Genomic DNA, 12,476 nt, shown 5'->3' with positions numbered 1-12,476 from the left:
TCTGCCTCTTCCCAAGTCCCACAACGTTCACACACAGTTTACTGCAGCTGCTTTCAGTGCTCACACGTCAGCCGTTACTTCAACTGGCGTCTTCTTTCAGTTTAGACGCTTATACACTACAACCAGCTCAATTTATCACCTACACACAGCTGATGTCTCAACTTGAATGTTCAACTTCATTCAGTCATTTTAACTTGTTTTGGTACAATTTATTTTCTCTCAGTCGTTGCTTTTCTAGTTGTAATATACTAAAGACACATGGGAAAGAAATATTTCCCACTTCGACCCGGCTCTTTCCACACATGTCAAATTCAGGTTTCGACACCGACACTCGTGCCAGATTAACAGCACAAGGGATTGCTTCATTAGATCAGACAAGCACAGTAAAACTACAGAAGGTTTAATGTTCAACTCAACTTGGTTATCTGTCACGAAAGCAGGATGAAACACACTGGTGTCTGTTTATGAGCCTGCAAGGGTAAGAGTGTGGGATGGTTGCCCTTCCTGCTCTGCATATGCCAGCACTGTGTGTATGTGTGCATGTGTGTGTCCCTGTCAGCTCAGTGTGTCTCTCTTCACCATGTCCTCTGATCTGCTGCCAAGGGCCTGCAGCTTTCCCTCTCCGTACATCCTACTCATTCTCACCTTTCTCCATGTTCCTTTCTGCCTCATCAAATGCTTTCTTGCACACGGAACGCTGAAAAACAGGGAAGCTGACCGATTTAATGGAGACGTAGTTTACTGGTGAGTCCAGGTAAATGGCTGATTGGTTTCTTTTATTAAATCTCTACCAGTTAGAAAGGAGATAAAGTTGTGCCAACGGGTTTGCCTTCTCAACACTGAACAACCATGAACACACAGTGAAACACTAGCTGGTTTCTGTGGTGTATGTATGGAAAGAGACAGACAGAGAGACAGAGGAAAGACAGGCAGTCATTCTCAGCTCCCCTTGCTCTGCCTTTCTACTCCTCCTACTGGGTTGCTATGGAAACGGCTCCCTCAGAGGTGGTCTGGCCATTTTATTTCAGGTCTCCCCATCAATGCTGTCTCTTCAATAACACAATAATTACTCGCCATCCTGGTTCTTTAATCCCCAGGATCTCCTTCAGGGCGATCGGCTGCTTTGGCCTTCATGAGGTTACCGGGAGGCTGAAGCAAAATGAGGAATAATCTAATTTCACTGCAAACCGATTCACTACAAATGATCCCCGCTTTAATCACAGGTTTGACTCTCAACTACTACCACACAGACAAGTGCCGACAGCTTGAAATCCTGCAGGAAGGTGTTTTTTTTTTTTTTACTCTTTTGCTTTAGTAATCTGGTGTTATAGGAGCAGCACTGCTCCATTGAGGAATAGCTCAGTGAGTGAGCCAGAAAAAGACATTGTTGAAATGCAGGCAGGTGTGCTGGCGATCGGTCAGTAGTCAGCTGGAAACGCAGCAGTAGAGGTACAGCTCAAGCCACAATTCATCAGTGAATAAACGCTGCAACTGCTCAGCAACAACAGTTTTGTTTCCCTCTCACTGAGTAAAGTGAGGGGGATTAATCCCAAAGTTAGGCACAACCTCAACCCTGGATCAGTCAGAATCTCTCCTGTGCGTCCCAAAAATCTGCACACTGTTAATTAGCTCACAGAAATCTATAACTGCAACCTTTCAGCTAGGCTGACCTTAACAGACATTAATGTTTCATGACTCATGCTAGCACTGCTGACACTAATGTCCAAATGGGTGTTGGACACCAGACACAGCCCCTCTCCTGAGGTTGTTCTTAACACGTGGGATTTTTGCTCCTTTTGTGCTTCTATTAAATCACACAACAATGTTTAGCTTTCCAATTTTTGCTTCAGAAGAGGAGGCCAAAAAAAAAAAACAAAACAGAAGGTACATGGACAAGAAACCCTCCCCAGATGTTGAGACTACTGTTCCTGATAGGGGTGGGCGATATGACCCAAATCTTCTTCTTGACATGAGACAACACTCAAGTTGAAAACAAAAGACTCGAAACAGTAACACTAACTTTCTTTCAAAATGGTTTAGTTTAGGCGAGGTGTGGCGCCTGGGGAGAGCATCCAGGAACATCGTAATGATAACCGCTCTTGGGTTGATATCAATACTACATGTATTTGGACATATCTGCAACATCAGTGAAAGAGTGGAAAGCAATATACAAACATGCAGAAAAGAGCAGAAAGCAGCTACACTCTGTGCAACGTCATCAACACGCCCACTAGCCCACCGTGTAGCAGGGTAGCAGTGAACACACTGGGAATGACAGTGTGTAAATATGGCTTAAGGCACAGGAAACAGTATCTCTACCGGTGGTCACGATGATACCGCCACAAGGTATATATCGTCATGTCGCCCAGCTCTAGTTCCTGATACCATGAGGTCTGAGCAGAGGTTCAATGTCTAACTTTGTCGCATCAGAATCTATATTTCTTTTCCCGTTGACTCCCAGATGTACTGCTGTTGATAAAAAAGTGCAATAAAAACATGTTCTGTGTGTGAATGGGAGACTATGTGTGTCTGTGTGTGAATGTGTGTGTGTGTGTCTGGGTGATTCCTCTGACTCACGCACTGGTTCACTCCTTACACCTGTGGGATGAGTGTGACCTGTGCACCTTTTTATTCTGATCAGGTAGAGAGACGGCCTTTCAATAGGCTGTGTTATGAGAGAGGACTAATACTTGCCTAACCCACATTAACCTCTCAAAATTAATCTCCAGGAAGGAGACGGCGTTCGGCTAGGGAACATTTCTGCAACAATGCTGGCTCTGGCACTCAGAGCTCACAACTAATGATTTTTTTCATTGTCGATTAATCTATTGACTACTATTGAAAACATCAGTATTTCTCAACGCCCAAGATGACACCCTCAAATGTCTTGTTCTGTCCACATATATTCAGTTTACTGTCACAGAGGGGTGAAGAAACCGGAAAATGTTCACGTTTACTGGAATCAGAGAATTTTTACTTTCTTTTCTTCTTTAAAGCGATTATCAATCATCAATAGTTCGTGATTAATTTAACCGTTGCAGCTCCACACTCTAAAGCAATAACTGATAAGAATTACCTGGGCATAATAAAATATGAGTCTCTTCAGCTTTCCTTATCTCAATCAAATTATTATTTCAATGATTATTTAATGATGCCTAAGAAGCAATAAAAAGGTACACGGTGCCACATTAGAAATATTGCCATTTGATTGCAGAGCCATGGTGGCAAAAACATGGAGGGAAAGAAGGAGGATTTGATAAGCGACATAAACACTGAACTTTGGCCATATTATCAGAGAGATTGCTCTACAAAAAAAACTAGCCGCACATTCCTGAAGTGTCAGGTGGTGAGTCTTAAGATCATTATTCTCATACCGTGAATATAATTCCATTTGGAGTTTCACCGTCTTTTTCTTACAGTATGACGCACTTTCTATTTCCAACAGCAGATATATCATTTTGAAATGAACCTGCTCAAGTGGAGAGAAAGAGATCGAAGGACAGCGCAATTTAAAAGGAAGAGGGAGGGAAATGGAGTAAGCCAGTCAGCTCGTTATCAGTCGGCTCCAAAATGGCCCTTTAATTAAAAGCAGGAGGTAATGAACACGCTTGGGAGTCTGATTAGTAGCTAATGCCCCTTGCTGTGAGCTGATGGGCTTCCTCGTCTGCCCTTTTAAAGCTACACTGAATGGCTTTGACTCAGTGCTAGAAGCCACAAACCACAGCAGCCCACCAGCTACCTCTGGATTCAGAACAGTGTGGCTTTGCACAGGTGTTAATGAGTCGATGAACACGTTTTAGATTCGGTATGTCTAGACAACATTTTGTTGCCCTGAAAACTGTCGAATTTGACTTGCATTTTTAAAACACAACACTTCCTTGTGTTGTTGCTGTTGATGATTGTGCAATGGTTGCTCACGTTATTCCCTCAGGATAAATCACATACCTGTGTGATCAGGATCACATTAATCCTGGAGGTGACACACAGGTGACACTAGCAGTATCATTTACCTGATCACTTTAAGGACTTTTGATCTTCCACGCTGGCTGTGTCGACATGTTGAGCATGCTGATGTCATGTGTGGCAAGGGGTGAAGCAGAGCTCAGCGGAGTGTTAACACTCAATCCAACCCTTGAAACATAATGTTTAAGTGGCCTCGATCCAGACACTTAACTTCTATCTGCTCCAGCAGAACTCCTCAGTGGTAAGTGGGTAAAAAAAAACTCTATTTATAGTGGGCAGTGTTCACATATGTAACTATTAGCCCTTTCTGAGCCATCAGTTGCAGAAACTATAGGAACACAGCAGCTCAGGAGCTAAACTAAGAACTAAATGGCCCTTTAAGGTTTTCGTTGCATCTGAATAACCATGAAAATTAGGCAAATTAGACCAATGGCGTACTAAAAAGCCATTACGGCTTTTTGAATTGCAATTTTCAAACTCAAGGAAACCACCAAGCTCAGAGTAATGGACAAACTGTTAAAGCAGTTAGTTAAGATAAAACCAGTGGATAAATGGTTGAAATCTTAAGCTTTTGCCACTCAAAGTGCTAGTACTGCAAATGCACATAAATATTGGTTAAACTGTCTGAAAACATTATTACCTCATAAAATTGATAGTGTTAAATGACATCCAGTTTAAAATCAATTCAGATGAACGGGTGGTATTGATAAAGGGGTACTTTAGTGCATCTTACAGGGTTATGAGGATAAAAAAAAAAAGGAAAGCAACTCCTACTGAGTATTTTATGATCAATTGTCTCTGCTTTAGAACGTCTTTCCCGTGCATATAATGCATGAAATATAATTGCTAGCCACTCAGCTGTAAGGACATGCATGCAAAGTCAATGAGTTGGTAAAGTGAGATAAAGTCAAGTGGGACAAACCATGACTGGCTGACGCAACAGTAACTGCAGCATAAGATCATTAAGCAGTTAGGTTCATCTTATTATTATTATACACAGCCTCCTGATGTTAGAAGGCATTTGAACTATGGTGACAAGTCTTTCTTGTAGCTTCTATGCTATCACTCCACAGAGCTACTCTGTCAGGCGTCTAAAGAGTCAGATGAATCTGGAGCAACACGGTCTGGAACATATATGGTGTCGGCGAAAGGCTGATCAAGACGCGGGCAGTAATCCAGCCATCCATGGCATGCCAAACAATGTGCAAATCTCTCCAAGTCTCTAAGTCGTTTTTGTCTAGGATACAGTAATCCCTTGGTCTCTGTGCCGCAGTGTGAGCATGCATTTGAATATATTAAAAATGCCACAGAAAGGGTGATAAGCTGAATTTGAGCTCCTAAACCAGACTGTTATTAAGTTTCCTGTGAAAGTTTTACCCAAGGTTGTTCAAAGAGTTTCACTGCAGAGCTCTCAGAGGCCTGGAAATGGGTTATCCTTGGTGCGCTGCTGTTCTTTGGTATGCCAAGTCTGTCACCTTCACCTTCAGACGTATACATCTGTGCATACGTTTATGTATGTCATACAGATAAGAAGGCACAAGTTTGCTGTGTGTCTGTATGCATGCATCTGTAGGTATATATGTGTGTACAGTAGCTGGACATATTTGTGGGGTTTTCTGGGGAACTATGTGGTAGACTGAGGTCAGAACTACTTTCTAGTCTGTCTGTGACTTGAGACAACAATATCCAGATCACTGATCATCAACTGGCGGCGCGCTGGCCTCATTCGACCGGTCAAAGCCTCCAGAAGAGGACCTTTTTGTTGAGATAAGGACTTATTCATTGGTAGTTGAACTGTGGGTTTTGTATTGAGCGCTGACTGCCTCCTTGGCAGACGTCTGCAAGCATTTTCCAGTAAAGTATCTAGTTTTCATTACAGATTTTCCATGGCTTTCAGGAGTCTGTTCTCACTGATATAGGCTCATAAAAATACATTCATATATAATTATTACACAATAACAGGATAATTAGGCCTAAAAAATACAGACATATTTTTTATTTGAAAGACTGGCCCCAAAGCGTTGGCTTAGAAAAATTCTGGCCTTTGGACAAATGCAGTTGATGACACCTGATCTACAAATAAAGTGCAGTGAACATGAAATAGAACAAAACTTACCATACAAAACTTACCGTTTTCAAAATTGTTAATAACTAAATACACTCGATAAAATACAATCATGTCTAAGTGTCAAATGTACATGTTTCAGAGTGTAAAAATGTATATTGTGTGCAAGTGCAGAAAAGACTTCAGTACCTTCCAGAAGTTGTCAACTTTGCCGTAGACTAGTGACTGGTTCTGCCTCTTGATGTCATCGATGTGCTTGATGTCGCTGGCATTGAGGTGCTGCTCCACCACGAAGCCCAGGAAACTGTTGTCTGGGGTGTGAGCTGCAGCAAAATAAACAAACAAAACCGAAGTGAATATGGGCGCTCTCAAAGGCCTCATTTCGCTTTCAGTGTGATGCATTTCGATGTGGTTTAAACGTGCTTCAGTAAAGCTAAAGGAAAAAAAGAACGAATGAAGGGAAGAAGTGAAAAGAAAGTCAGCGATCACTTCTTTGGGAATAAAATGACGAATGACTTCGGGTCATTTTCCTCGCCTTAATTTATGGATCCCTTAAGCAAAAACAAAAATACTTCAAATAAATCTTACACAAGTGTCTGCTTTTCGAAGTGCAGACTATTCAGCTAAATAAATAAAGCCCATTTCAACCTCATCATTGAGCACAGATCATAATTCCAGAGAGAGACTGCAACAGCTGCACAACACGACTGAGCTTTACAGTGCTGTAGGGACCGCAAAGCGCTGTGAGGCAGAATTGTGGTTTGTGATATTGGGCTATACAACTAAAACTGACTTGACACCTTGACAAGCACTCTGGGATTTTGTTCCCTCTGTTCCCTCTTGCCCGATGATGACTAGTTACTATGGGAACCACAGGATGAGCAGGTCAAGTGTGGAGCCCGGACTTGGCAGCACTTTACCTCGCTGCCATCTGCCTTGTAACCAATGTGAAGACAAAGGTTTGGAGTGTGGACAGAAAAGAGTCAGCCAAAAATGAATGTGATTAATAATCTAATTTAGAATAAAAAGAAAAAGGAATCGTACAAGCCGACTGAAATGCAGGCCTCATTACTTCAGTGGATGCAAGAGGTTGCTAGGGAGGTGTTTTGGTGCACAGTTGTGGTTTGTGTCAGGGCCCCAAGGGAGCTGCTGTGGTCAGAGCGCTTTTTTTTTTTTTTTTACCACAATGCTATTAGTACTAGAGCAGCAAATTAAGGTCAGTCAGTCAGGGGAGATGGAATTCGCTTCAGTACAGAAAAAGACTTATTGAGACCATTTCAGCAAAAAATCTCAACACCACAGCTGCAAAAAAAGGTACCAGCATTTAAAACAAGTCAGACAGAACTACTGCAAATATCCTCTCAACTACTCACTACTAGTATGTAATAAAAGGGGATGAATCATGACGTTTGACACATAAGGGCAGGGATACAGCTGCTGTAAAATGATTTAACTGCGGTAGATAACAGCAGAAACAATGACATACAGTAGAGGTTCGACTATGCTGAAGCAGTTTCACAAATACGGTAGATGTGTTTTTATCAGGGTGTTGGCTGGAATGTGACTTATTCCCTCACTTGACAAAAAGCCAGCGTTTGTTCAATTGGTCTCCCCCGGCAGTTCACATATTGGCTGCCGGCTAAGTGTCTTTAGGCAAACATAAAAAAAGAATGTAGAGTAAATGAGCCCAGCACCAGACCAAGCAATTATTGAACAATGACAAAAATGTGCAGACATTTTTCCGTAAATGGTTTGAAGAGGGCATGAACAGAAGTCTTTCATGCTGCCTTGTACTGATCATAATTCAGATCATAAAATCAATAATAGATGTTGAAAGCATGACTCCAGTTTCCATTACAGTAGTGGAATGTTTTTTGAATCCTCATCACAGATTGCTTTAGATACAATGAGAGTGTTGCACTATTATGGTGGAAACAGCTGCAAATTTGCCTGCTAGTCTACAGTTTTCAAATCTGTTCCTGTGCTGCACTTCCCAGCTTTACGATGCACAGAGGAACCTTTTACCCACCGAGTACTATTAGTCCACTTTGTGTTATGCGTGTGTGGGAGAGCACAGGAGTGTGGGAGTAGATGTTATGAAGATAGCACCAGCTCTGTGTGAGGCGTTTCTATGGGCAGGAGCTGAATGTTGGCAAATAACCTGCAGTGTCTCTCTCATAATGGCTGAGAAAACAATAGCTTTATCAATAAGAGTATAAACAGCTTGACAACACTGTTGATGACACTGCTCTCAAGCGTCACTCCCGAAAAGCCCAGCAGTTAAAGGAAAAATGTTAATGGATTTTATATGAGCCAATCAGTTCACTACGGAGCCTTGAAAGCATGTTTATAATGTCTTCTGTGGTTCTTTGTCAAGTTTGAGAGAAAATAAGATGCTTTTGAGAATAACACTTTCAGCCATAATCGCCCAACATCATGTCTCCTAATACAAAGCAATCACTGGACTTGCACTTGATGTTAGTAATTGTTACATGGTGCTATAATGTGCTAATTCAAAGATTGTGGTAATTGGATGCACTTACACAATTAGGATAAAAGAGGATTTTAGAAACACCTCAGGTGGTTGCTAATAAGTGAGATGTGTATCTGAAGGCAAAGAGGCAGAGATGGTCCAGGGCACAGGGAGGAGGCAGCGCTAACCACGTACCAAACTGACTGTGTAAACAGGACAGGCTGTTAATTAGCGTTCAGCCCTCTTGATGCATTTGGCAACAGATGCCTCCTCTCCCACAAGAGCCGCCACTCAAAATGTCACTCAACTTGCCACAGCTTCATTCGCTATTAGCTAACAAACAGCCTGGGAGGACAGCACTGCCGGAGAAGCAGCTGCTTTGTTGCTCTTGACTTGTGAGTGGGGGAACATTAGAAGGAATCCTGGATTCTGTTAGATTGGGCGTCAATATTGGCACAAACTGGTCTAGTTCGAGGAACAGGGTGAAGAAAAGCCGGTAATATGATCAGGGCAGGACATCCTGTCTGGCAGGGTGAGAGAGACTGTTCATGAGCTTCCTTTATTGTAGCCTCTATTGAAGTCTCACTGTATCAGGGACAATATCACATCATCACACAATGGCACTGCACAAGGAAGTACACCAGGAAAAGACTCATTTTACAAGAAACTAACAGGAGAAAGAGAAGAAGAAGAAACAGTAGAAATGCAACATCAGCACTAAAATCTCCTGCACTTTGAAAACTCAACATCAAAGACTTCTACAAGTTATTTGAATGAGCCTGGAGGGTGAGAATAAACTAAACCTGAAACGCTTTCGCACAAGCGCCATCTCGAAAGATTTGAGTGTGAGGTGATGTGAAGCACTGGATCTACCAGGCAGTACAGCGGTGCTGCCAACTTTCACAACGATGAAAATTACATGTGTTTAATCTCAAAGCAATTCTCTATAATCAGTAGCTATTTCCATCTCTCTAGTAATTGGAATATAAACGTTACCATCTGCCAAAGAACTAATGATTCATGATGTATGTCTATTATACCAGCATGTCCTTCAACACTGCTAAGCTTTGTATTTAGCATTCAGTTCAATTCGTCTATCGGGGAAATTAAATGAAAGGAATAGTTCGATTCTAGCCAAGAGTTAGATGAGAAGATGATAACACTACACAAACTATGAAGCTAGAGCCAGCGGCTGGTTAACTTAGTGCTCAGCATGGAGACAGGAAACAGCTATTACTTTTATATCCATGATATTCAGCATACAGACATGAAATTGGTATTGATCTTCTCAACCAACTCTCAGCAATGTTGAAATACGAGAGCAACATAAGTCTGAAGACGCACCCAGAAGAGGAATGAATAACTGATTCAGCAAATGATTAGCACTGATAATCTTAACATAAACAAGTCTTTCAGGTCTGGATGCTTGTCTGATACTTGTCTGGCACCAGCGTTTTATTACAAAAGGCCGTAAGTCCGGTCAGGCATATGGTGCGTAGGTACGGCCACATCCGTCTGCATTTCATTAACTATTCAAGGTGTCAAATGATGTTTATCCCATTTTCAACAAATCCTTCCTTTCTGCTTCGAAATCCTAGAGATATCAATTGCAAGAGCACATTTTTGTGTGAGCATGTGACGAGAACACAGAACAGAAGTCTACTGATCCCACACAAATGGGAAAAAAAGACCTTTAGTCAGAGGGTGTGCCAGCAACACTATCAATCTATATTTCTGCATGTTTTTATTTAATTTTATGCCTTATTGTTATTTATTTATTACTTCTATGTGCACTCAGTTTGGAAAATTGTCAACAAGGACCAAAATGTATTACGGCTACTGCTCATAATACGACTGCAAAGCTTTACACCATCAGCTGGGCAGATCTCGGGCTCAATTATGTAGTTGGCAATACTTCAAAGATAAATACTATCTGCTGCTATGTAAGTTCAACCTGTGACCGGTATGACTAATTATTTCCATTAGGGATTAAGTATTCAGCAGCAGGGATACACACAGGGATGTGTGCATATGCAGACATACTGTACATCATGGTTTCAGCAGTGATGCTGATAGGCTGGACATAGACGACCCCCTTTCTTTAACGCCTTTCAGTGCATTTACCAACAAGGTTATTGCTGGCTCTCTGCGGTAACCTGATTTCTTTAACCTCCTGTGTGAAATGTGGTCTTTAATTGTGGTAAGGGTTTAAGAGACACCAGGTTCACAAGGCTTGGTTATTTTTGTGCTCAACCAAATTTCTTAATGGGTTTTTATAAGGGTGTATGTGCATGACAGCAAGATGTCAGACAGTTAAAGTATCTCTATGACAGTAGTGCAGAGGGATTAAAGAGAGGATTATTATTCATAATCATCCTTGTTTTACTAAATAATTAGATAATACTCGGGATATAGCTGTGTGTAGTCAGTATAGTTCACTTCAAGTTTATATCCCATACAAAGTCCTTTGTAACAAGGTTGTTTTTAAGATGATGAAGTGTGTCGTACATAAATCAAACTTGACAGGATTTGAATCCCTCCATGTCATTCTGACGTACAGGAAAGTTAACTATATTATGAGTATATTTCCTGATTATAAATGACTTGTGCTGGGAAACAGTGCCAACTTAACGAAGACGTGCAGCCCATTCAAACACATATTGTGCACCAGAAAACACTCCCTGCTATCCCGACTGAAACTGATTAATGAGGTCAATTTGGCCTTGTCTTGTCTTATTGGCCAGGGGCCACATACTCCCAATTCCTTCAACCAATGATTTATGGGGCGCTGCCTAATCTTAACAAATGGACCAATCCAAATCTAGGATAAATTACCTACTAGCACCTGATTTGTCCATTGTAATGTCTACATTGAATAGGTGAGTAAAATACAATTTAAGGCCCAGGGTATCCAAATATGACATTGAACAATGCTTGAGTTTTTATTGTGGTTACTTTCTAACCAGAACTATATTACAATGACACTGTACGTGCAAAAAGTAATAAAATACTAATTTCCTTGAACGTCCCTGCAGGACCAGATTGGTGGGGTAAACGTGGGACAGAAACACGCTTCAAGACTAAATTTAGGAGCTACTTTTGCAGATCCTGACACCATCACCAAAAAGTCCTCAGCAATTAACTCCACCCATTCCAAATCCAAGCTGACCTACACATCCGCTCAGAAAAACACACTACAAGTTCAACATGCAAACATTACTTGTGCTTAGTCTGATAGCAATAAGGAACCTGAAACATTTGCATCATCATCCTTGGAGGTATTAATGCAATGTGCTGCTTGAGTTGCACGGCACACCATACGACTCTTTAACCTGAAGCTAATGTGTTGCGCAGCACAATGCAGAGAGGAAAAAAACCCAACAAATCTCTTGTGCCTGGAAGTGATGCCATTCTGTGGTTTTAACACTTGGCCAAGCCACTGTGCACTTGTTTCACCAGTGATATCATCTAACCTAGCGACTCTTAACTGGATTTTGTGCAAAGGCCCCAGTGTGTTATGAGAAAGACATACCCTATTCAGGGAACAAAGGGCCTTTTCAGGTGCAGTGGTATTCTGGATAGCTCCGGGCCTCACCTCGCAAACAGGGACTACAGGGGTAACATTTCACTTTCTCTTAGCCACGGGGAAAAGGTCAATACCCCGGGGGGGCTGGCACCCCTCTCTCTCCTCTGCGGCACCTCCACAACTCATCCACCTCAGCAAATGCGGTTGACTCCAGTTACAGAGTGATCTCACAGTAGGAGTGATGTGCACAGACACAGAGCAATAAAACCCCCACGTCCTACATTTATAATCACAGTAAAATGGAGATCTGAGTGTCTGACCTCTTACTTTCCTTTAATCTGCTTGATGATATTCCATTAGCGAGTGACGTGCTAGGATTTTCCAGAGCCTCATTTACGCCTCTTTTCCAACCTAAACATCGCATTTGTAGGAGAAAATCGAACTGCAAT

At 41.8% G+C, this 12,476-nt stretch overlaps 1 protein-coding gene across 1 annotated transcript in view; it reads right to left on the bottom strand.

Annotated features, from left to right (window-relative positions):
• The window catches only part of mgat5 (alpha-1,6-mannosylglycoprotein 6-beta-N-acetylglucosaminyltransferase), an 84,246-nt gene that overhangs the window by 19,484 nt on the left and 52,286 nt on the right, over positions 1–12,476 (bottom strand). Inside the window, exon 11 of the mRNA XM_041966419.1 lies at positions 6,218–6,351. Coding sequence (XP_041822353.1) covers positions 6,218–6,351 — 134 coding nt within the window. The remainder of the gene's footprint in view (positions 1–6,217; positions 6,352–12,476) is intronic.

The sequence above is a fragment of the Chelmon rostratus genome, chromosome 24 (assembly GCF_017976325.1).
Source record: "Chelmon rostratus isolate fCheRos1 chromosome 24, fCheRos1.pri, whole genome shotgun sequence".
NCBI lineage: Eukaryota > Metazoa > Chordata > Actinopteri > Chaetodontiformes > Chaetodontidae > Chelmon > Chelmon rostratus.
Note: the sequence above shows the minus strand (reverse complement) of the source record. Positions and strands in the feature narration are given on the sequence as shown.